General features: G+C 36.0%; 2 protein-coding genes across 17 annotated transcripts; both read left to right on the top strand.

The window, feature by feature from the left end:
* The first annotated feature begins 12 nt into the window (after window positions 1-12).
* Window positions 13-14,472, top strand: LOC105174884 (uncharacterized). 9 transcript variants are annotated; one of them, XM_011097121.3, is made up of 23 exons: window positions 16-316; window positions 651-875; window positions 1,067-1,097; window positions 1,201-1,352; window positions 2,014-2,173; window positions 2,856-2,952; window positions 3,593-3,762; window positions 4,165-4,331; window positions 5,073-5,261; window positions 5,364-5,453; window positions 6,468-6,548; window positions 7,160-7,303; window positions 7,497-7,579; window positions 8,449-8,590; window positions 8,707-8,814; window positions 9,814-9,975; window positions 10,057-10,144; window positions 10,810-10,887; window positions 11,031-11,097; window positions 11,178-11,277; window positions 13,385-13,501; window positions 13,701-13,757; window positions 14,096-14,472. In XM_011097121.3, the coding sequence occupies exons 1-23, from the start codon at window positions 203-205 to the stop codon at window positions 14,219-14,221; spliced, it is 2,748 nt and encodes a 915-aa protein (XP_011095423.2). In that variant the 5' UTR covers window positions 16-202; the 3' UTR covers window positions 14,222-14,472. The 9 variants fall into 9 exon arrangements, 4 of the variants coding, with proteins under 4 accessions (XP_088732415.1, XP_088732414.1, XP_011095423.2 ...); XM_011097122.3 differs by having other exon boundaries at window positions 17-316; window positions 8,707-8,790; XR_002288170.2 differs by lacking the exon at window positions 14,096-14,472 and having other exon boundaries at window positions 13-316; window positions 11,234-11,277; window positions 13,701-13,733.
* A 1,417-nt stretch (window positions 14,473-15,889) lies between these two features.
* LOC105174883 (SWAP (Suppressor-of-White-APricot)/surp domain-containing protein) lies at window positions 15,890-21,261 on the top strand. 8 transcript variants are annotated; one of them, XR_016063095.1, is made up of 5 exons: window positions 15,890-16,287; window positions 17,126-17,289; window positions 17,784-18,581; window positions 18,964-20,846; window positions 20,976-21,261. XR_016063095.1 is itself a non-coding variant. In XM_011097115.3 (5 exons), the coding sequence occupies exons 1-5, from the start codon at window positions 16,246-16,248 to the stop codon at window positions 20,596-20,598; spliced, it is 2,757 nt and encodes a 918-aa protein (XP_011095417.2). In that variant the 5' UTR covers window positions 16,111-16,245; the 3' UTR covers window positions 20,599-20,916. The 8 variants fall into 8 exon arrangements, 7 of the variants coding, with proteins under 7 accessions (XP_011095416.2, XP_011095417.2, XP_088732436.1 ...); XM_011097115.3 differs by lacking the exon at window positions 20,976-21,261 and adding an exon at window positions 16,870-16,987 and having other exon boundaries at window positions 16,111-16,287; window positions 18,964-20,916; XM_088876311.1 differs by lacking the exon at window positions 20,976-21,261 and adding an exon at window positions 16,950-16,987 and having other exon boundaries at window positions 16,148-16,287; window positions 17,126-17,526; window positions 18,964-20,916.
* Window positions 21,262-25,096: the final 3,835 nt, after the last annotated feature.

Here is a 25,096-nt window from a genome sequence, read left to right as displayed (position 1 = left end):
AAAGTACTTTCCCGTCAAGTCTCGTTCGTGAACTAAAGTCGTCAAGAAGAACTAGCGACTCTGTCTCCGGGCAATGGCCAAAGAAAATCACCGCGTGGTAAATCGGCGAAGCCGCTAAAGAGAGTTGATCAGGCGGAGCGACAAGGTGTAGTTTCTTGAATCTTAGTTCTCGTTCTTGTGTTAATTATTGGAAGTTCAGTCCATGGGAGTTGAATTCAGACGGCGAGACTACGGAGCCGAAGAGCGGGCCTGCTCGCTTCCCAGAAGGCGTGCCGATACTCATCCTTTATCCGCTCATTCTCCTTCGGCTCTCCGGGTACGCTTCTTTGATAATTTGAGAATGTATTATTTTCGTTGTGTTCTGAAAAGGAGTCATCATAGTGTGGCAGAGTTTGCGATTTCAGCGTGATTAAGAAAATAAGTGTATTTCGCAAGTTGTTGGCGATCCTCTTGCTGTTATGGCTGTTGAAGTGGGAGCGTCTAAGTCTAAGGCCGTTTAGACTCTTAGGCGTTTATATGTATAATGTGGCATTCATGTTTTGCTCCTTGCAATTAGGATCATAATAGACTATGCACATAATTTCTTTGGTTTCCAATGAAGCTTTGTATATCTAACTCAACCTTATATGGTGATGAACTTTCTGTTGCAGGTGAAAGAATCTGGTTGCAGAAATGATGATTTTGTCGATCCACTTAGGGCTACTGATGGGATAATGGAAGAATCATCCAATAATATTCTGCATGAAGATATTTCTTCTGAGGCCACAGCCCCCAGTGACATCTCTGCTCAACTGAGAGTAAGGAAGGACTGGAGTTCTTTTAAGAGAATTTTGATGCAGCGGTTTCCTGTTTCTAAAACAACTCCGGTGTCTTTGGTATGTGTTTCTGCTACTTCATAGATACCAGAACTTCGATTTTTCTTTTGATGTTTGAAAATTCTAATCTACTGGAAACATAGTGGTGACTAGCCTCTGTGTTGAGGCATTTTTTTGCTGTAAAATCTAAGCTCAGTAGTTTGGATCAAGTTGCTGATGTTGACTAGTTGCTTGATGGTTGCTCCTAATAGGTGTCTGCTGTGCTTGTGAAGGGTACCAAAGGTATTGGTATTCTTTTTATTGTGTTTCCTTTGCTTTATGCCTTTGCTTATAATCATTGAGATAGTTGTAGAAATTGGTAAATCATCAAGAGATCTGCATTCAGGGGAATTGGATGATTCCAAAAATTTTGATGAAGAAGATGTTAAGGTTGTGAGTCAGCAGGAGTGTCTTTCAAAGTTGCAGGAACTCAAAGATGAAATTAATCAGTCTTGGCTTAGGGATGACCGAGTAACATCTTTAAGGTTGTCGATCAAGGTAAATCCTTTCAGTACATATTCATTTTTATGAAAAACTTATGCTTGTGCCAAGTGACTTAAGGGTTGGGGCAGCGGTGCTTATGTGTTGTCTTTTCCATCTTTGAATATGTTTGATAAAGAATTTAAGATAAAAATTACTCTCTAGCTGAAGAATTCTGGATGGTGAATCCACATTATTTCAAACAAATTTGTTTTCTCTCTGGATTTTGTGAAACCCTTGGATGACCATTGAATGATATGAAGTATGCAACTTCCATGAAGTTATATTTCTCTGGAGGTTTTCTTTAGACAAGGTAGGAAAAGTTTTGACCTGTTAAATCTACCTAATGTAACAACTTCTGTAAAATATTTTCGATGTATCTACACGGAGTTTTATGTGCTTAGAAAGTTTTTCCTTTTTGTCCTCTTTATCTGATTTTTGTCTCAAAATTTTTCAATTTGAATGAAGTTGGTAAACCATGAAGGTAACAGCCTCTTGAACTGTTGGGATGAAGGAGTTCTGCAGTTGATTTCATTTTGTGCTCTTACACTGTATTGATCACTAATTGTTGAGGGTTGCACAGTTAAAGGATTGGTTAGAGGGCAGGGGGTTGGTGAAGAATTTATTTCCTTTCATCCATAAAGTTTGTGCTTTTGGAAATGAAAATATTGTTTTGTAGGTAGCCAGGCTTCTAATGGATGCATCTGTAATCCAGTTTTATCCAACACTTTTTGTTCTGGCAACTGACATAATGGATATGCTTGGTGATCTCGTATGGGCCCGCATCAAGCAAAAAGCCGAGATCACTGAAGAAGGGGGATTTATTTGCTCTTTACCAGGTCTGTGACAAGGTTATCGAATTTCTCTGTTGTTTTTGGTCTTAAAATGGATTGACTTTCTTTAGTTGTTCCTCTCTTTTGGTCTCTGTGGCAAGATCTTGCTCACTAACTACAAATATACTGGTTTATGATGTTGGTTATGAACCTGTACCTGAGAAGGTGGTCAATCAGCCTTTTCAGGAAAGAATGGAATATGCTGTTCCCATGACCAGCTCAGTTATAAATTTTGAGTTTATCACAATTCCAAGTTGCAGAATGCTTTCAGCTACAGAAACTTCTGGAGTTGAGTGCATAAGTAGTCCTTTTCTTTTCTATTTTGTTTCCTTTTTTTGTGTGTGTGTGTGGGGGGGGGGGGTGTTCAAGTAGTAATAACAAAAATTTAAAATTGGTGTTAAATAGCTAATGATGGTGGCATATGATGCGTGGAATGAGTGATATGGCATCTTCGTCATTACTCAAAGAAATTTTACCAAGAAGTGATGCTGAATTTTGTTTTTCTGTAAGGAAGGTAAGGCAGATTATGGTCTGTGGATTGATTGGATATTTTGAGACCAATGCACTTATATGCTTGATTATCCGCCTCTGTGATATCTGCTTCAAGTGTTTATTAACTTAATATTGCAACTTTGGCAGCCTGCCAATTTGTAAAATTTCTAATCCATGTTTTCCTTCTTATATGCAGATAACTTCAAAGCAGGTGATGTATGCTTTGATGCCAAAGAAACATGCAATAACTGGTTGAGCAAAGTTGGCTCTGTTCGTGAGCTGCTTCCTCGCATGTGAAGTCCCTGCTTATTCATTGCTTCTTTGTTCATAACCAAGATTTCAGTGTAATTTATAATATTTAGCATGTGAAAAAGTTTCGTGTCAACATCATTACAGCATGAATTGGACATTCTCTTGATAGACAGACAAGGAGAAGAAGATTTGCAACACAGCTTGGAAGTTTTATCTCCTGGACTTTCTCACATCAATGCATCAAATTTTGACATTATTGAAGTTATTCTTTTAGCGAATCAATAGTAGAATCTGTGCATGAAAAAAATTAGAGGATCGTTCTGCAAGGGTCCTGTACTTTTTCCTTCTCATTTTAAGGTTTACCACTTCATGAAGTTTCTCAGCAAATTTTTGGTTGTTTTTATCTCTAGATTCTTCTTGCTCGATCATTTATGTGAAGTACTTTGCATGGTTACACAGAGAAGTATTTGAAATGAATTATTAAAGGAAATTATGATTGCGTTGTTTTAGAGGATTTTCCCCTAATGTCATTCTTCTCCAGGGTTGTAGAGATGAAACAATATGTTAAATCTTTGATGAACTATCTTGAGAGTTGCATTGCAAATTTTCAACTAAATTATTTTCTAAGTTTTGAGTTTATGTTATCATTTGTTATAATCACTTTGATTATTATTGCACCAGCTATTTGGAGCTTGCAATATTGCCTTGCTGGCGCTTCCTCCACAACCATCCTGAGAATAACCTTCAACGCTTGGTTATGATGGTGAGGGGCATTGCTGATCCACTGGCATCAGCCTACTGCCGCTTGTACTTGGTCCAATGTGCTCAACGATTACCACAATATGACACTGGTACTAATTCTTCGTCTCTATTCTTATGTATGTAACTGAATGTTTTTATGTGCTCTCCTTGAGTCTTGTTGGGTTATGTGATTATTGTGGTGGTCTTGCACGTCACTTATATGTTAACATATTAACATTTGATGGTGACTTGGCAATCTGAGTTTAGACAAAACCTAGGACACTTCAGTTGTATGTCCGTGTGCTTTGAAATATAAAATTTTGCGCATTTCATCAAACTCACAAGTTACCTCATGTATTTCAACAGGTTCGCGGTCTGCAATACATGCTACTTTGCTAGTGCTGATCTTTCTCTAGCATTTCCTCTTTTAATACGCGACATAGTTTTCACTTTTCATTGTTGGTTTCAAAATATTCATGCCTCTAATAAGAAACAGCTACCTGAACTTGCAGGTTTTCTGATCACCTGCACTAATGATCTAAAACTGCTGTTAATGCGCCTCACACAAGGGAGAGACACTATGGATGGAAATCTTTCTGGAAATAGTAAATTGGTTCTTACACTGATTGAACCTACTATTGAGTATATCATGAGATGCTTATTAAAGGATCGGAAACAGGTTAGACTGAATTAATGTTCAGACGCTGCTTCTTTGCTGGTCCATTGAGATTGTTGGGTTGCATGTGGTGTTACAAGGTCGTATTCTTCTACACAGCCACTTGCTTCTTTCATATAGTTTGGAGTGGAGTTATGAGAACATAGGGAGGTGGGCTGGGGTGGGGATCGGTTGGGGGGGGGGGGGTTTAGGGATGAGTATGGCTGGAATGAGGATTGTGCCAGAAGTTCAGTGCTCTGGTCTTGTTAGTTTAAACGAATGATGCATCCTGTTTTTATCCTTAATCAACCTTATGTTGCATGTTTTAAACAGTAGCTTTCTTGCTGCTATATAGTAGCTCAGTGTTGTTTAGATTATAATTCATTCTCTTCTTTTAAGAAAATTTAGTTCATCGTAGAGCTTTGTCATTCTGAAAATGAAATTCAGTTTACCCCCAACTAGTAGTTAGCCTGACCCAAGTTTTGTATAAATTATTCTGGAAAGACAAGAAATTCGTCTATTTTGTAGGATAAGGCAAGGGCATTAAGTTTTCTCGATTTTAATGTTTGGATCTGTGTGGCTTAATATGTTTGAAAAAAATTTCCTAGACTAAAGCTTTAGGCCTTAATACTGCAGCATCTCGATCAAACCCACTTGCAATCTAACATCTACTTGTTAAATCCTTTGCTTTGTTATTTGAAACTTGTGAGAACCATCTCTTTTTGTAGCAAAATGCATTTATTAACTATGTATACTTCGCTGCAGATGGAAATTAGCAGTATTCTTGTGGCACTTGGGATGGGCAGGGACCCGTCAACCTTGTTTAAAAATTGTTCGTGTATCTCGATTTTCCTTCATTATATACTGAAGGAACTTCCAATTGGGTATACTTGTTTTAATGCCATGGAGATACTACATCTCATAGAATGCACTGATGATAGCTCTTTTGATCAGGTATGTGTCTTAACATTTGGAGGAAGTGGTATTCTGGTTTTTGTACTGGTTTATTTGCTCTTTGAATCTTATGATCCGGCAGATATAACTCTTAATATGCAGTGTTTGAATTTCAAATTACTCGGACATAGGCTATGTGAAAGGGTACCTGAACTGAGCAGTGTTCATTTACTAGTCGATAAAATTTCCCAGGTATTATAGTTTTTCTTCATTTGTGTAGATTCTTCTGTTTTGATACTGAATTAATATCATTGATCGTATGTACTTTTCATGATGCACGGTGTATTTATAAATTTGACTATGCTATAAATGTTATATATAAAATATATACATGGACATAAACATATATTTGTATATGTATTTAGTAAATAATTTATAAATTATAGGAAAAACTATAGTGAGAATATATTTATTTTGTTTATATTGTTAGATGTAAGTAAGTGGAATTTGTGGATTACGATATTGTTGAAAAAAGCATAAATATTAAAACAAGAAAAGTAAATGAAAATGAGGTACAATAAAATTTAATGGGATAATATTATTTCTTTTAATAATTTTAGAATGCTTTTTGAATTTTATAATCCTTAAATTCCAAAAACATAAGAAAAAAGGTAAATTTCCATGTTGAAAAATGTCGGACATGCTATCACCCGGGTCCTGCCTTGTCCTTCATGTGTTGGGATTTTCTCTTTTTTGTTTTATTTGTGGACACATTACATAGGGTGAACTGTGTCTGACATGCGTTAGACACTACATGGGGTGAGTTCTGGAGTGTCAGTGCATTATATAATACATGCTTTGGCTAATTCCTTATGATGATATTTGCAATCTGGGACTTTTGGTTCTGTTTTTCTCAAATTTGTTGAGTCATAGATCTATTGATGTGTGCCAAATCTTTTTTCCCGTTTCCTTTCTAGTTAGATGGTATTACTTATTCTCCCCTATCATATTATTATCATGTCCTGAGCCTTATATATTTTTACAATATCTCACTCCAGCCCAAACTCTATGATGCATTTATCTTATTTATAGCACAGAATGAATTGAGAAGATCCTTCAAGTTGTCCGTATATGATTTTGTCTGTCATGCTTGTTTTTTTTTTTTTCACTTGTCAAGTGTCTACAGGATTCGTCATTAATAATTGAAACTGTTCGTCAATTATAAGATTTCCATTACTCATAAATTAGTTGCATCTGTGATTTCAGGTTCTCTCTTGTTATGACAAACTTGATGCGTACTTGATGGTTGCAGATGCTTATTTGGATATTATCTTGGAGAATCAGTTGGTAACTTTAAGCATTATCAATATACGTTTTATCCATGCTATTCATGTTACAAGCTGATTTACGTATTTTTATTCTTTTGGCTATCTTATGATGCTGATTCGATCTGATCATAACAGTTTGGAAAAGAAAATAAGGAAAATCTTCTGGAAGAAGTATTTTAATCTTCCCAACTATGGCTAACGTAGTTGGCAATAGATGATTCTCTGCTCATACCAAAAGCTGGGTATCATTTCTCGACCTTATGTTTTCCTAATGCAATCTGCAACATTGTAAAGCCAAATTAAGTTAAAATTTGTTATATCATTAATGGTGAAGATAAATTCCCCCCTTCTCATTTAGGGGATTTGATAATGCTTTCTCTCTGCCATTTAACTAGATCAGTGGGTTGCATGCACCATTAATTTCTGGTTTTGACGGTAATACGAATACAATTGGTTCTTGTAGATCTTGAAAGAGTAATAAACTTCAACTTGGAACCATCTAAAGGTTGAAAATAAAATCATTCTTCTTAGATGGGTTTGTAACACCTTGGCTTTTTCCTTATATTTTCTATGTGATAATTGAATTACTGAGGGAAACACACATCTGCCTAACTCTGATCTATTATGCAGGGTACTTGCTTAAATGTCATACTGGGTGGAATATTTGATCGTCAAATGGAAGAAAAGATTGGTGAAAATGAATTGATGATCCTGCAGTCAATTCTTTTAAAGTTGGTTGCTCATTTTGCCAACATAGAGGACATTTTAGCTCTGGTATGCATCTGATCTTGGAGATTTTCTTCTCTATGAAACTGTCCCTACTTCTAGTGTTGACACAGTTTTAATCCCATTTTCTAAATTATTTAATCATAAACATTATCTCATCAATACACTAGATTATGGTCTTGTGGCTTGAGATTCCTGCAGAATATCTTCACTGATTGGCATTAAATTTATGCTTTTGTAGAACCATTTTCTAGACATCTTAGATATGTTGCATGGGAGCTCAAGAAACTCTGTCAATATGCAACTTCTTAGTATGGCAACAAGGTATTATCTTTTCTCAGAACATTCCATTTATCTTTGGTTAATTTTTTTTTACTAAATCCTAATTAAATTAATGCCATGTTTTTTGGATGCAAGGAGTGTGGCTTATTATTGACTTTTCATTAACTATTTTGTTGCCAATCATTTGGCCAATGGCAATTTTATCGACTTTATATTACATGGTAAAGAAAGTTGGGTTGAGAGTGGTGGAAAGACCTTTCCTGAGTCACCATCTTGGTCTTCTCTTTGTAGCAAAGAATCATTCAGAAATGAGATAGGACCCTCCGTAGGAAAGTTACACGTCTCAGGTATAAGGGTGGAAAAGTTGACCAGTTGATTTTATTATTTTACTTTTTTTGTTTATTATTTTTTTCTTTTGGGCTTGTATGGGGAGGTTTTTGGAAATTCCCCCTTTCAATCCGTGTCTCTTGGTATTTATCAGGACGGAGTGGAAATCCATTTTTGTAAACCCTCTGGTAAAAAAATCTGCAAACGCGTATTCTTAAAAATCATTACCATATTCTGGGCCCATGCCAATGATGCCATTAAATAGGGGATGCAAATAACTCATAAATGTTCCTCAGGAGGGAACTGCAGGCATTTGAGATTCACTGCTAGTTCATAGACATAAGTTTTGCACTTAACTTGTTCCTTCTCCTGTATGTTCTTTTTTTATTAGTTGTTGAAGGACGTGGTGTTTTTATCATTAGTTATTTTTTTCTTCAGTTTTTCTGATAGTTTGGGTCACTTGTAAAGAATCACTTTATTTTCAAATCTTTTGCATCTTTTTTCTTGTGTATATTGGGAGATAAGCATCTCAGTTCTAGTATAGTTTCTTTTGGAAGCTTAAGGAACTAATATAATATTATTAGGCAGGGTCACATTCAAGATCCTACAGTCATTGAGGTCCTACTTGAAGTCGCTCAGGCCTTGTATGATGGTTTAGACTTCTCAAATATGAGAAAGGATGATTATCAGCATCCAGCTCGTGTGATTTCCCGATTTGTATATATGGTAACCTACTTTTAGTTGCAAAACGGTTTTGTTTCTCAATAACTGTGGAGAACTCAATAAAATTGGCTATGACATTTGGAAGAATTTATGATCAACAATTTGCTTGTTACTGTTAGGTTGAATATGGGACGGAAGTCGAACTCCATTTAAGGTTCCTTGCTCAATGTCGCGGAGCTTTTGTTTGCATTAGTGAACTCCAGGTTTCTCGCCCACTGTCTGTTCAGTTATGTTCTAAAATTAATTTGGGACGTGCGTTTTCTTATGATGATACTCATTAACAAGTTAGTTATGCAATGCAAGTGATTTTGATTTTCCTTTCCCACTGTTACATAAGGAGAACTAATATTGGATTGCTGTTACATGGTATTACACTGTTGACATAATAGCTTTATGCTCCTACAACCAGTGGTGAGAAATTATCTTGAAGCATTCATAGTGCCATCTTTTGTCATTTCATGTTTTACAAAAGTGAGCATTGCAAATTATATTGTAATTAATGACTCCCTAACTTACATAAATTGGTCTTGCAATGTCAATATTTTTTGGTTCATGTAATTTCTAGATTAATTTTTTTCGAAGTTTCTAAATTTCAATTAAGGTTTTGTACTATAAATTCTATTATCATAGTAAATTGACATTATAAATAAAAATCTCGTGCCCAAGTAAGGAACTGCAAATGTAACCTATAAGAATACTTTATTTACTTTGCTTTACAAAGTTAGTCTTTTCTTTTTTGGTAGTCATGCGTTGACAAAGTAATAGTGTCGTTAGTATAATAATTTAACTCCATCCTTCACCCATAAATTCAGTTGGAACTAATGAAAGAGTTGCATGATTGTAGTTGCGCTCTTCTAACTAAAACAAACTGTATAAGACTGAACCCGTTCCTATCTATATAGAATCTTGATAGGGTACTGAGTCTACTGACTACTGAAGATGCTTTTTGAACAAATTGCTTCTACAGCTTTACCAAGGGATTATAAGAACTACCTTGATTTGTTCTAAATAACTAGTTTCTTTCCGCTGTTGATTGTTACTGGTCAGGGTGAACTCTCTTTCCCCTTTTTCTTGTTTGCCCTCCCCTGGAGGGGTGCGATTGGTTGTTGTTGATAGTATAATCTGTTACCTTTTTGTGGGTTTCATCCCATGATCATCAAAGGTTGATTATTTTAATTTATCATGCTGTGCTTGTGATTAACATTATATACTATTGGTGATTGCAGGAGATGCTTGTTCATTCCAGCAACAAGTTAGCTGTTAGAGCACTGAGACATGGAAATAATAGTATCAGCTTTGTCAAATCATGTCTCGCCTTTAATGAAGTTACAGTACCTGCTATTCCTAGTGTCATAAGACAGTTCAAATTATATCTTGAAACGGCAGAGGTGCAATTTATTCTTCATATTCAGTTATACTATCATATTCTTTGAGTCATATGTTCAGCTCCTTATCTTTTCTTGTATCAGGTTGCAATACTTGGTGGCTTTATTTCACATGTGGATGAGCTTATAGATGCAGCAATAAATTGTTTGCAAAGTGTAGACTCTGTCGATGGTTAGATAAATACTTCTTTCACCGGAAAATCTGCTGTGATTACTGGGTACATCAGTTTTGTTGACAGAATTTTTACCAAAAAATGCTTAGTGTAACATTATAAGAAAACGCTATCTTAAAGATTTTATTTCTAGTTGATACTACAATAAAAGATAACATGCATGAATTGAAAAAAAGGGTGTAGTTTGTCATGATAAAGAATTGCTGCAACTTCATCATAATGAAGTACATGATGGATCTTGCTGGAAGTGCTGATATCCTCTTCAGTAATTGTGTCTCTTTCCGTTCCGTGGGAGTCTGGGACCCCACCAAGTCGTACAATGATGAAGGAGATGGAGAACTGACAATTTGAATGACACACAAGAAAATGTACCCATAGTCCTTATTATAAGCAGCTGTAACTTGACTGTGTCGACTCCTGTGATGAGAAAAAAACAATTCTTCTATTATTATGAACCCGATGATCTCTGATTTTGTTTATTCCTACTATGAATATCTCTATTACTATCCTAGGTACATGAGTCTTTATGCTTTAGCTCCTTGTTTTGCCAATGTGTATTTACTAGACTAATTTGCACTATCTCACCTCTCCTGCATATCTTGTTGCATGTCCTAGTAGTGGTTTACTACAATTTGAAGTCCTGAATCAGTATGCTTTCCTGTAGGTGTGCAGACAACCGAAGATGTTGAAGGGATTATTTCGTTAATATGCAAGTTATGTGGCATTTTGGTGATGGTTCCAGGTCTCATTTTAAGCTTCATAGAGATTATGTCACCTTTAACCTACTATATAGAACGGCAATAATAGTCTCAGCAGAGCTGGAAGTATCGCTGGATTTTGTTACCTCCTCTTAGACCTTCTTGATGTTGTAGTTTCTCACTGTAGGTAGCCTTGATCAAGGAGGGGCCTGCATTCCCAAGCGTGTCTTGTCTTTCCTAGACTCCCAGCCATGGTGATGCTTCCTTTATTTCACTTATTTATTAGACTTGCTTAGCTTGCATTTTTTCTTTGGTGTGACTTCCCAAATTGTAGGGTATTGCCCAGAATGAAGATCAAGGTTTTATGTATGGTTGTTTTCTTGTCAGCAGCGTTATCTCAGAATCAATTCCTGTACCATGCAATCAGTGGAAAGGTAAGTCTGTTAGGCTACTAATACTCTGTGATCACGGACCAAGCTTTCTCAGCATTACCTCCTTAATTCCTGCTCAGGATTTTAAATATGATCCAGACAGCAAAATGTTTGGTAACAAGTCCAGTGAAAACTATTATCATATCATGTATACGTAAAATGTGTTAAGTACTTGAAGCGGGTTGCTACCGATTTGGCTTGTTAGGATAACATGGTCTGTACTCTTGATTTGACCTTTAAAGTTGCTCCGGCCTTACCAACTGAGCTACAGGTTGTGAAGGTATATTTACGTGTATGACTTGATTTCAAGTGCTCCTCACTGTGTCTGATGCCTAGACCTAAGATATTATTGAATCTGCCTGTAGTTTTTAGGTAAATATCCACTATGCCTCAAATTACCGCATTCATATATGAATGTCCACACTGTTTTTTGGGTGAAGGGATGGAACCTGTAAAATTAGGGAAACAATAAAGTGTTTGTTTGATTGGGCAAAAGTGAATGGAAAAAGTGAAGGTATAAGAGAAGTGGAATTATAAGCTACTGTATATGAAAAGATTTCATGTTTGATTTGGAATAATCGAAGAGGAAGTAAAATATAAGGTTGAAATAATTGAAACCCCTTGTGCAGCCAATTTTTTCCTTCCAAAGTTGGCGAAAAAGTGAAATCATAAAGACTCAAATGACGAAATCCTCAATTGCATTTTTGCTAACTATATTATCCATGGCACAATCTTTTACTATATTTTTTTATTATTTATCTTTATGTTTTTCAACCATTCTTTGTTCCACGGGCATAATCCCTAGTGCAAAAAAATGTGATGCTTCACAATTGCACTACCACCACTGATCCAATAGCTCTAGCACATTGCAAATTGGCATCCAAAATATTTTGTAATTGGTGTTGACATTTGCTTATTGTTGGATTGTTTGTGAAGTAAGTTTTCAAGTTCAATTATCAATTCATATTAAAAGTATTATATCTGTATCTAGCATAAGAATAAAGAAAATTGTTATTTGGTAAAACAATAAAATAAATCTTCCATTCCTACATTATTTTCATTGTACTAAATAAAGGAGTACTTTATATTTACTTCTCCTTGGGTCATATCAAATAACTTCAAGTACCATGTAAAAGTAAGTTTCACTCTCCTAACTCTTTATTTCCTTCCCTTTTTTGTACCAGATGCGGCTAACTTGAGCTACTGAAGAATTTGATGATTCCTAGAATTACTGAGACTTACTAGGTATACACAGCAAGATTGAAAATCAGAGAACCTCTAGAGAGGCAAATAAAAAATGGGAAAATAAGTTCTATGGGAATGTGAGATTGTAAAATGGGGAGTTTTGATACATTATCAATGGTGTTTGGTGTATCATGGAAGGGAAAGGAAAAGTCAATCCATCTCTCTCCTTAGGTATCATGAAAGAGGGCAGTTGAAAGCGAAGATATTTGTTCTTGTAATCCATTTCCTCTTTTAATTAGGGTAGTTTGAAAATTGAACACAAGGGATAGCCTCACCCCTCTATTCCCTCTAGTTTCCAATGGTTGTGCAATTCAGTTAACCGAATTGAACCAGTAATTCGGTTAACCTAAAATTTGGCATGCCATTTTATCGAATTTAATTAGCCGGTTCGATTCGGTTCAGAACCGAACTAACCGATTTTTGTTTTAAAAGAAAAGGGTATTCGGCTGGTTTTCGGTCGGTTTACCGAATTTTGAACACCCCTAAACTTTCCATTCTTCTGAATATCTTGTCTTATAAAATACAAAGAAGGTGCAGTTTCACCCCTTCCCCAATTCCTCGACTACTACCACTGCCAACCACTCCTTAGACATTGCATTAGCCGAATGGCTTCCAAACCTGGTTTTATTCTCCCTCATGGTACCTTGTACTTTCTTCATATAATTGCAAACTCTATGCTGCACTATCTGCTTGTTGATGTTCACAATGACCTTGAACATTCTATAGGAGGCAAATTGAAATCTTTCCTTCCCTCCCCCTCTCTCTGTGAATGTGCATGTAAATGCATGTTATATACATATCTCATATCTCCTGTTGCTTGTATTGCTCATTTGCTGGCTGTAATATTTACCTTTTATGTATTCAGGTCATTGGTAATTACCAATTATTTTATGGTGTTCGGTCCTATCATCAAGAACTGTTGTCATTTTCTGGTGGCATTCTTCAGGACATTGTAAATATTGTTATGCAAGAGCCTTCTATGGTAAGATGGTTATGTTTTAAATTATTTATATATCTTTTTGACTTATCCATTCTCCATTTTGTCACTTCTTCTCCATGCAGCATTTCTTTTCTGTTCTTTTCAGTTTTGTGAAGTTTTGATGCAGCATCACTGATTATCTTAGAATTTTTATCATTACACTTGGGAACTTGTATCACAGCATCGTGAACTTGTGTCTCAGGCTGTCCGTGGAAAGATGGCTCTCGAAGCTTGTAATTGTGTAGCTTCATCTTTCAAGGTAAGTAAATCGATTTATTCTTGATGGTATTCTAACTTAATCATGCAAGAAACTGCAGATTCTCCTGGAACATATTTTGCTTCCTCACTTTCTTCTCTGCTCTGGAATCTCTGCCACTTCACACCCCCACCCCCCTAGCCCACCCCCATTGTCTTCCTAATTCACCCCCTTTTGCTGCACTGTGTGTGGTGTACATGGTGCCAGATATGAATATATGCCAGACATGAGTATTTACCATATTACTTCTAAACATGCAAAACCTCTCGTTCGCAGTTTTTTATTTTCTCAAAAGAAACTTTTATTTGCTCATATTTAGTTTATACCTTGAATTCTCCTAGATGTCTGATGAAACGCTAGAAGCATGCTCCAAACTCGTGGAAATTGCCAAGTCGTGCTCGCCTGCTGGAGACAAGTTTCTGCAATCTACTTTGAAGTTTTTAGATGCCCACCAAATCCTCCTGTAAGATGGTTGATCAGCTGGACTCTTTGAGTGTTGTATAATTCTTTTACGGCTACTCTTTTTCTGTGGGAAACCCAAGAAACTGATAGTCATTAGTTCATACGGGCTACACAAATTGTAGAACAGAGTAACAAATTGTTGATGAATTTCAAATCATTTTGATGCGGAATTCTTTGAAATTTTTTTCTTAAATTCTTTCATTAAATTCAATGTATTCCATCCATATATAGTCTTAATTTCATTGTTCTCTTGCAACTCACATTTTTTTCTCGATTATGTTTTGATACCTCCCTCAAGTAATTTGTCTAAAAGTATTAAACAAATGAGTGGATCTCTCACTGATTAGCCCAGCAGACCCAATCTGGTTGGCCAGTAACTAAGGAATCAAACCTATACTTCTTACAAACTAATTGCTAGAGCAAAAAAATAAGTTTAATTCAGTAAGATGAGTCAGCCGATAGCATGGGAGTCATGTTAGGATAACTCCTCCCATCTAGTAACAACCTACAACTTTATCAAATAGCTAGTAATAACCTCTAAGATAGGGGGGGGGGGGGGGGGAACAAAACTCCTACATTTTTTGGTTGATTGCTTAAGACACAGTTAAATCTCAATCTAAATAAGTTCAAATAGTGTTTCCATTGTTTGTTAGTTGGCAAACATTTGCAATTTTCCAACGGGCTGCGGATTGCAGTAACCAATTCCTGCTTTCTGCTCTAAAAGGTCATGATGTAGTTAAAATGGTATCAAGTCATTTTATACTCTAATATTATTTTTCTCTTGGAAACAGCGCAGCTTCCTTGCTCAATTTTTGAACTCCATAAGCTTAATTTAGCTTACATTTATGATATTTTATCACTTTATATCAATTATTATACGACTATTTTATGTTATTTCAAGAATTTTCCAACTCTTTTTTGATAATTGGATTACTAACTTAAATGTTGAAACCCTTGTTTTGCAGGTTAACCGTTGATGTTAGAATTTTCTTAAAAGTCTTTCGTCCATTGTGGTATTACTGGATCCTAGTACGCATTTATTTTACATTTTCTTTTTTTTGCTTTTCCAATTATATGTTACTTCCCCTCTCATTAATTATATATATAGATAATACATTAATATATCTCCAACAATTTGTATTATTTAATTTATTTTTTTTCCATATTTTCCCGAGATTATTTTTTGTATCTAAAATCATACAAATTATATTATGCACAATTATTGTCCAAATTAAATATATAAGGTTAAATGCACTTTACCCGTCAACTATATTACACATCTCATTTATCTCTCTAAAGTTGAAACTAATAGTTGTAATACTTAATTCCCTTGGACTAAATATTTGAATAAAATTATCCTTATAAACATTTGTGTGTATATATATATATATTTAAAGCACAATAATTAAAATTTTAATTTTAGATTCAACTTTGTTGGTCCTTAATTAAATATATATTTTTAACTTTAATAAAAAATATTTAACAGCTTTGAGTAGTTGAAAGTTCAAAGACTTTTATTATAGTTGAGGGGCATATTTACGTATTAGAAAGTTATTACTTAATAGGATCCTAATCCAATCAAAAGTTTTATTTTCAATGTTTGTCCTGAGATATGGCCCAATAAAGGTCCAAAATACAATAGGCCCAAATGTCCCAGAATATTGGTACGGTGCTTGCTAACCACTTTATTACCGCCTCCGAAATTCCCTCTTTTCTAGGGTTCTTCATCTTCAATTCAATTTAGTCTCCGGAAATTTGCTCAACTTGCAAGCCACAACAATTTGACGATCGACGAAGCAGCAAAAGGATATGGATCTAGAGGTGGTGGGGCGCCACGCCTTGCTCTTTGACGACGACGCCATGGCGGCGTTCGTGAACTCCGGCGACGCCCTTGTTGAGTGGCACTCCCTCAATATCGACCGTTACGACGTGCGCCACCTTCTCTCCGGACCTCCTCCGCCGCGCCGACGCAGTCGCAACTCCGAAACTATCCTCGTGGAGGACTTATCCCTTGAAGCTGAACTCGATCATGAGAGATATCTTGACCTCCCGTCGCAGTCCGATCAACCAGGTATACATCACTTTTCTTAACCTTTCGACTTGTCAAGTTTAGTGGTTTTGGATATTCGGCTTAATAGTTTCTTGACTTAATATTGTATTGTTAGTTTTCTTAGCTAAAAAGGAGACGAATATTATTGTTTTAAGTCTTCTCTTTTGGGGGGGGGGGGGGGGAGAATCCGGAAAATTCTTCTCTTGTTGTGTGAGAATCTGGAAATTAACGATAAGAAAGAAATAATCTGGAATCAAACTGCTCCGCCGATGTGAGAACAAAATTTGGCACATTGTATAAGAGAAAATATTGGTTTTGCATTTCCAATCCTTTCTGTTGGCAGGCTTGACTAAGATAACATTGTTTATACACTGAACTGCCAGGCTCCCGTAACTGAAGGAAGTTTTTTGTTGTCTTCTCTTCCTTGAGAAAACACATGAAAAGTTCCTTTTTGACTTCTACTGTAGGCAATGCAAAACAGATGAGGCTATGTACTAAGATGCTTCAGCAAACTTTTTGAATTGCTAGAGATTTTGTTTGTGGAGGTTGGTGTTATGGCTGTTGTCAGGAAATATTTATGCTGAAATCTCTTTAAAAAAACAGGGTAGGATGAACAAGGGGTGTAATATCTATCTAGTTTGTGCCGGTAGCATACTTCTGTACTGTATCTTCCAAATTTGCAGGAAGGATGTAAAATGTGACTTCCTTCTTCGAGTTACAAGTAAGGTTTCTATAATCCTTTTAGACATGACTTCATTTATGTCTTTTATGGGGATAACTGATGTTTCGTAAATCTTAGGTTTCTTTCCCAGTTGTTGGTGGACCATCTAAGTGTTGTCTAAAATTTTCTTATATCTAGATGTGGAGGATGATGAACACCGACCGGACAGTTTAGGCTATCGTGCTGTTGCCTTCTCTTATGGAAACAATGATTCTGCTGACCAAAGGGATGCTGATGCTGGAGCGGAATCTTCTGGGTTTCTCCCTCCGTTCCCCATTCCTGGAGACCTTCTTCACTGCTTGGTAAGCCTGTGCTCTTGAATCTAAGGATTTTGTATGTTTCTGCCTGAACTTGATATCTTGTACTTTGCTAACCCAAATTCCCTAGTATGGCCTGTAACAATTGTGAAAGGTGCATATGTATTTTAAGGTTCGCCATGTCAAGTTTTCAGATGCTTGGAGCAGGGATGGACTACTTGTGATTGGTTGCCGTACACTGGCACCTTGTTTCCTTTTGATGTCATGACAAGGGCGTTGCAGGTGGGATTAGGAAAGTAGAAATTTTCTTTTTTGAAGACTATCAGTTTAAGGGGGCAAAATTATGCAATACATTAAATAGTGCTCCTTTTTTTGGTTGTTGCATCATGATTATTCGGTAATCAGTTTTACTCAATGTCTCTTGCTTCATTAGTTCTCTGTACTCCCGTGCTTCTGATTTGCTGTTTAGAAGTGTTGGAATTTCTCATTTCTAAAAGAGTTTCTTTCTTTGGTCTTGTACTTTTCCTTTTCTTTTTCAGCCTCCTACTGAGAAGGCGCATCAGATAATTGCAAGGACTGCCATGTTTGTCAGCAAAAATGGTGGGCAGTCAGAGATTATTCTGCGGGTGAAACAGGGAGACAATCCAACATTTGGGTTCTTGATGCCTGGCCATCATCTTCATGCATACTTCAGATTTCTTGTTGATCACCCAGAGCTTTTGAATTCTGAATCTGATGGAAACTCACAAGATGAGAGGATAAAGGGAGGTGGCGAGCCCAATAATTCAAATGGTGTTGGTGGAGCTTTGTCTTTGCTTGGGTCAGTCTATGGGTCTGGAGAGGAAGAGGAGGGTGATGATACTGTAAAAACTGAGAGAGATGCCTCCCAGGATAGTTCTGTCACTGATAGTATTTCTCACGGTTCAAAAAAGATTGAATCCCAGGCCCATATGGTGAAGGATGAGTCAGTGTCTAGAAACCCAATTCTTTCCAATAAAGAGAAGGTTCTCACAGTGAAGAAGAACTCTTTGATCAATGCATCCAAATCTGGAACTGTGAAAGGCATGGAAGAGAAATCTCGTTCAGTTTCCGCTGCTGCAGATAAAGCAAAGAGTTTGACCATGGGAATGACTTCAAAGATTGAGCCATTAATTGTAGAGCCACCACCTGAATTAAAGAGATTGATTGACAAGATTGTTGAATTTATTATCAGAAATGGGAAGCAGTTTGAGGCAACTCTTATTGAGCAAGATAGCAAGCATGGGAGATTTCCTTTTCTTCTCCCATCCAACCAGTACCATTCGTACTACTTAAAAGTCCTTCAAACTACTCAAGAGGTATGTTTTCCTTATGTAATACCATGACGAGTAAACCATATCAAATGTGTCTCTCCTTTCCATTTTCTTGTGTTTTGTCACTGCAAATAGTTTCATTTTTGGCCGCAATTACTGGCCATGTTAGGAAGACAGGATATGCATGATCTTGTTTAAAAATAGTTTTTGATCTCCACTTGTTTGTTGGTTGGGCCAATCTTGAATGAACTTGTTCCTACCCTGAACGGCCAAAAATGAACTTATGGAACTTCCATAGATTTTTGGAAATTAGGAATCTAGTTTGTTTTTCTATGCGGTGATATGGTCTCCTTAGTTTCCTGTTAATAAAGATTACTTGATGTGTCCAAGAATTCTGTTTTATTAATGTCTTGTATCTCTCTTGCAGTCTAGAGTAAATGGGAAGAGTTTGTATCCTGGAAAGGATGACCTAGTAGGACGTAGGACAGACAAGAAAGCTTCTGTACTCAAGGAAAAGGATTTTTCATTGGATTCTGCTGTTTGTGACATGCCATTGGAATCTGACAGGAAAGAGAAGTTCAAAATGGTAATAGGCAAATCAAAGAAGGACACACAGGAGACTGAATCCAAAGGGGCCCAGCAAGAATGTGGAATCACTGTAGATGCAGCAGCTGCAGCTGCTATTCTTCAGGCTGCAACAAGAGGCATAAAAAATTCTAATTTGCACATAATTTCAAGCACTTCTCCGGGTGTTCATGTGAATAGCAGTGAAGTTATACAGCCTGGAACTTTAGGCAGCCTTCCTTCTTCCCGACCAGATAATGCTGTTGAAAAGTCTGGTCAGAGTGAAAGTCATAATTTTTCTGCAGTTGCCACCAACGCAATTGCAAGAACAGTTGCTGGTGAAGCTGCTGGAGAGGCTGATTCTGCTGAGGCACACTTGACCAAAGAGCAGAAGCTCAAGGCTGAAAGGCTGAAAAGGGCTAAACTGTTTGTAGCCATGTTGAAAAGTGGCGAAGTGCCCTTTAAAGCTGGAACATCACGTGGTTCATCACTAGAACCTCTAGACTCCGGAGTCTCAAGGTCAGCTAGTGAGGTTAATCTTGATGGCAAAGACAGAGAAGGCAGCTTGGCTCCTGTTGATCTTGATATGCCTGCTACAGGTGAGAAGCGTGAGAAAAATTATTTTGGTGAGGAGCATGCTGAGCGACTCTCGAAAAGGAAGTATCGATCAAGAGCTGGAGGATGTGAGGATGTTGATGAAGATGATTATGGAGATGAAAATACAAAAGAGCATGAGAGTCGCTCAAGAAGGAATTCTGGATCAAGATCTAGGAGACATGATGGAGAAGATGAAAGTGCAGAGGAAATGAAACATAAGCACCATAGGAAAAGGCATCGACATCATTCTTCTTCTGAGGAAAATGAGGATAAAGGAGAAAGTAGTGAAGAAGACAGGGACCATAAGCGCCATAAATCAAAGCACCGATCTCGTCGTTCACAACGGGAGGATGAATGTGAAGATAAATATAAAGAGGACAGAAATCATAAACGGTCTAGGAAGAAACATCGTTCTCACTCTTCTTCTCATGAGCACTCAAGGAAAAGGCGTTCATCGAAGCAATATTTGCAGGAAGAAGACAATCATGATGATCATGGAATAGATAAAAAATCTAGGAAAAAGCATCACTCGCATCGTTCCTCGCATCGTAGCAGGGACAAACACAGGCACAAGAGTGGGCGTTCTTCTAGAGACAAGGAATCTCGACGGAACCGCAAGCATGATACATCTTCAGATGATGATCGTGAAAATAGTAGTTCCATAGATAAACATAAAAAGGGATCATCTGATGAAAGAAATGAGTTGGAAGAGGGCGAGATCAGCTGCAGAGTCTCAGATGAGTCTAGAGGAATTGCAGGTGGTCATATCAGCAGAGAAACTTCTATTGATGTAGTGAGTTCCCTCCAGAGGGCTTCATCCCAACCTTCTGAAACCACTACTGATGTCCCTGATGATCTGAGGGCCAAAATCCGTGCAATGCTGATGGCCACTCGCGTCTAATTGTGAAACTTCAACATCCATGAAAAGTGTGATAAGTGACAGGATGAATATGTCAAGACTGAGTGCAGGAGGTGGAAGGATAGAATTGCTAGTGCATCAGAGTTCCAAATACACTTGGAAGTGCTCGACCTATGTATGGTGCCGAGAAAATCAAGATCACCACCTTCCCGAATGGGCTGCCAGTTCTTGACCAATGGCAGATCTTGATTTGCCTGTGTATGACAACATCAGTTTGTTGTGCTAATATTGTATGAAATTTTTTAATCCCTCATCTCCCAGAGGTTTTTAATATTACATGAAATTTTGCATTGTTGTTGATGATTTGTGAAATTGTTATTCTGATGCCCTTATGAGATTTTATTTCTATGCATTTACAGAAAATTTGCAGAAACTGAAGATCTATCTTCCCACAGGATCTTGATTCGAAATTAAAGTGTCATATTCAACTCGTGTTCATCCATTCGGAGAGCGGGGAGTAATCCAGGTTGTTCCCTGCTTTTTCTTTGGGTATAAATTTCGGTCACGAATAAGAAAAACATGTGCCTTGGTGCTTCTAATTAATAATTTGTAAAATTTTATTTTTGCCTTTTCATGTGATCCAACTCCAAGTTTAAAAGACTTGTAATCTTGGGTGAAATGTCACTTTCTTTGATTTTTCATCTAGTTCTGACTTTCTTCAAAATAGTTTCTAGAAAAACAAGAAAAAGATCCTCGAAACCCCTAAGAACTTTCTCAGACGTCGACGGAAGCGGGAAAGCTGGCGACTGGGTAGAGCGGTCCGACCTCTAATCTAAAGTCGACATAATCCTTTTCAAATTTCAACCCTCAGTATGAATTTCAGCAGATTAACTGTCAATCGTTTACAAAAAGTGGGTTTATGTGAAAAGGCGTGTTTTATGAGCTGAATGCATTTAGGATGGATTGGAAATATGATTTGGGCTTTATTTTAAAGTTAACATTAGGATTCAATGAATTTTGGAATTTTAAGACTAAAAGAATGGTGGTGTTTTATTTACTAGAAGAAGATGAGAGTATTGAAGGGTTGAAAGTGGGTGGATGTATCCGTGACGTTGAGGCTGAGCTGACCTTTTACGCTGCAAAATTTGAACAAGGAGAAATACTACTCCCCAGTTTGAGAATGAGCTGACTTTTTGCGCTGCAAAATTTGACACTTGAACAATAATAAATACTTTACACTCTGCAACAGCTATAACTACGTGCTAGTTGCCTTGTCTTAATATATCGGTGCAGCAATTATTTTATTTAAACATGTATTAATTGATTATTCAATGAGCTGATGGCCATTAACAAAAATGACTTTTTTAAAAATAAAAATTTGTTCATTGCTACATCATTTATTATATTAAATTTAAATACTAGTTTAATACTTGAACTTTTCGAAATTAATAAATATATTCAAAATAAGCAAAGAAATAAGATATTACTATAAAAAGTAATTTAATTATATAGTCGTTTCAATAGGATTCAAACCCACAATCTATTAATTATGAGACTTTCACCTTATCATTCAAGTTAGACATCATTGACACATTAATAAAAATGACGGGCGACGCAAAATTTGACTAAAATGTGCCCTATGATGTCCCAATTAATAAATTATTCTTGTAGAATTGCTTCACAATAACTACTTAGCAGGTTTTAAAAATAATATTAATAACCATGTGTCAACAGTTCGTGAATAAATTTAAAATAAAACTATATTAAGAATCATATATACTTAAATATAACATAAAAAAATTGGATTCAAAGTCGTACTGTTAGTAGAACTTAAATTTAATAATTCGTATATTTGGATTTCAACTTATTGCAAGTCGGCTTCACGTATTGAAATTTATAGAGAAAAAAAAAAGAATCGTTTCTTAATTTAGTTAAGAATTGACCTAAAGAAAAAGAGAAAATTTGAGCTTTATTCTTATGACTTTAAACTGCAATTAATTGTTTTTTTATTTAGTTAAAAAATAGACTTTAAAATGAGAAAATATCAGAACATTTGGCAGTTGCAAATATTAAACAGTTGCTATTAATTACTTTCATATTGAATGGAACGTCTTAGACTTTTAATCTCGTCCACCTTCAAGCCTCGTTAAAGACAAATGAAGGTACGTTTTTCAGCCATAAGCTCTTGCTACCCAGTTTTATGTTGTAGACCATCAACCCTTATGACTTAATGGTTAATATCGAACATCATTATATTTATAATGCGAGTTTTAATTATTATCAAGATATCTGATGGGACTAAATGTACGTCTTGACCCGTGTATTTATTTTTACATAATTATACATTAATTTTCAATAATAATAATTCAGTTATTTTTGTTATAAAGAAAAAGAAGACATCCACGAGAAAAGTTCGACGAAATAATCAACTTCAGCCCTACACTTTTCCCCTCGTTCCAGGAACCTGATTCTTTCTATTTTTTGACTTATTTGGCTTACCCCTTTGGAAAGTTATCCAACAAATTTGATTTCTAGAATTTAGGGTTATGTTGAATGTTATAATGTACAGAAGTTTGAAAAATCATTATATATATATATTTATATATACGATACGATGCGTTTTATCACTCAAATGCATGCTTAGTTTGAGTATTTTAGAATGAATTTATTGTATTGATAATTGAATTATGCAACTTTTAGATAAAAGATTGATATTAACCCCATTTGAAGAAAAGAGAGCCTAAAAGCCTCAAATGAAGCCAAAAAGTGATTAAGGAAAGATGAGAGGAAAAGTGACTTGAACATCTGATAGGACGTGATCACACCCTATTCAATGGGCAAAGCTATCTGCAAGAGAGATTAATCTGGAAAGATTTTTACTGCGCTACATTTTTTTTCCAAACAATACGTTGGAAGGCAAGAGGGAGGACGATTTTGCTGCTATAAAAAGGAGTGTGAAGGCTGAAGATTAGTATTCAATTTCATATTTTATCACTCTCTTAGATTAGGTCATCTCTCCCCTTTTCTTCTTCTTAGTTTATATTTTTTAGGATTTTCTACACACATGGTGTAGCTGATCCTCTTTTCTGATTCAAGGAGAACGTTAAACCCAATTGTTATATTTTGATATCTTGGTTTTAATTTGATTTCATCGAGTATTTCTTGTGTTGATTTACATCTTGTAGAATGATTAATTTTGATAGATCCAACAATTTGATTTGAAATTAATTATTCTATTGCTATCCAAATAATCCGTAATTGTCATGAATAAGTGTCACAAATAGCAAGCAAATTAATTGTTTGCTCCGCATGATTTATTTATAGGGACAAGAAAATTAGGTTAGATGATTGCAATTATCTCAATTATTTGATTTGGTTCAACTATTCTCACTGATGCACATGCCACTATTGAATTGATATGGAACGCTATTGTGCCCAGTCGTGAGATACTCAGTTTTGAGTTGGATGCTTGAGTCAGATCAATTACAATAGAAAAACATGAATTTATTATCACTATTCTAATAGATTTCGAAGTTGAATGCGTTGTGAACTTAACCTTGTGTGATCAATGATTAACATAGCGATTGGATGATACATTCCCTTGGGATCCGAATTCTTCTCTTATTGATTTCTTTCTCACAATTTATATATGCTTTCTTGTTAGTTTCTATTAGTTAGTAATAATTCTTAATTCAAACTTCACCCATTTGGTTACCGCAACTTGACTGAGCTTTAAATCGTAGTTCCCTAGGGATTCGATATGGTTCCACTACTGCTACAATCGTAGAATTAGTAATTAATTTTGATAGCTTCGATGATCGATCAATATATTGCTAGATATGAGTTATATATGAATAAAATCGCATAATTGACACGATTAGAAAATGAGTTAAATATATCATTTAACGTGTTCAGAAATTTAATGAAAACAGAAGCACGGGTTGACATGAGGATATGACAATATTACAGATAATAGAGTGTTCGACACATCACAAACACAATTTTTAACAAAAAGTTACTCATATTCTTTCAACAGTATCACAATTTACAAATTACATTAACATAAATATCGCAATAGATATTTATTCGGCTAAAAATTACATTTACTGGTCATGTATGTTAGGGGGTAGCATTTTGAAAACTCTAGCTATATGGGTGGCATACATTAACCCATCATTCAATAATTTTTAGCAATTAGAGAATTTCGGTCACTAAGATTTCGTAACTCTTCAGACGTTGTAAATATGAATGAATTTAGGCTTTTCTAAATTGAATTTTGTTGACGAGCCTCACGTTCTTGTTTTATTCTCAGAACTCAATCACTAGATTTTGAGATAGTACGTGATCGAGATAACCAATCAAGGTCGCATATTTCGAGCGATATCACTGTAAAAATCAAAGTGATCACATCGGCTAGCTTTATTCCCATTTCAAACTCTAGAGATAGACATCCAAACTAATTCATGAATTAATTGCTGGTCTAACCGTATCATGAACTTCACGGGGACAACATCATAATAGAATGACAACTTACTTTTCC

This window comes from Sesamum indicum, linkage group LG12 (genome assembly GCF_026168435.1).
Source record: "Sesamum indicum cultivar Baizhima isolate 11 linkage group LG12, ASM2616843v1, whole genome shotgun sequence".
In the NCBI taxonomy this organism is placed as follows: Eukaryota; Viridiplantae; Streptophyta; class Magnoliopsida; order Lamiales; family Pedaliaceae; genus Sesamum; species Sesamum indicum.
The sequence above is the reverse complement of the archived record's forward strand: the minus strand, read 5'-3'. Positions and strand labels throughout refer to the sequence as shown.

Excerpts from the sequence above, each read along its gene's own strand:
- LOC105174883 (XM_011097114.3), top strand. The coding sequence starts at position 16,026 with ATGGATCTAGAGGTGGTGGGGCGCCACGCCTTGCTCTTTGACGACGAC. Across the intron at positions 16,288-17,125 it reads GTCGCAGTCCGATCAACCAG|ATGTGGAGGATGATGAACAC; the intron begins GTATACATCACT and ends TCTTATATCTAG. Across the intron at positions 18,582-18,963 it reads TCCTTCAAACTACTCAAGAG|TCTAGAGTAAATGGGAAGAG; the intron begins GTATGTTTTCCT and ends TCTCTCTTGCAG.
- LOC105174884 (XM_011097121.3), top strand. The coding sequence starts at position 203 with ATGGGAGTTGAATTCAGACGGCGAGACTACGGAGCCGAAGAGCGGGCC. Across the intron at positions 1,353-2,013 it reads CTTTAAGGTTGTCGATCAAG|GTAGCCAGGCTTCTAATGGA; the intron begins GTAAATCCTTTC and ends ATTGTTTTGTAG. Across the intron at positions 8,815-9,813 it reads CTCGCCCACTGTCTGTTCAG|GAGATGCTTGTTCATTCCAG; the intron begins TTATGTTCTAAA and ends TGGTGATTGCAG.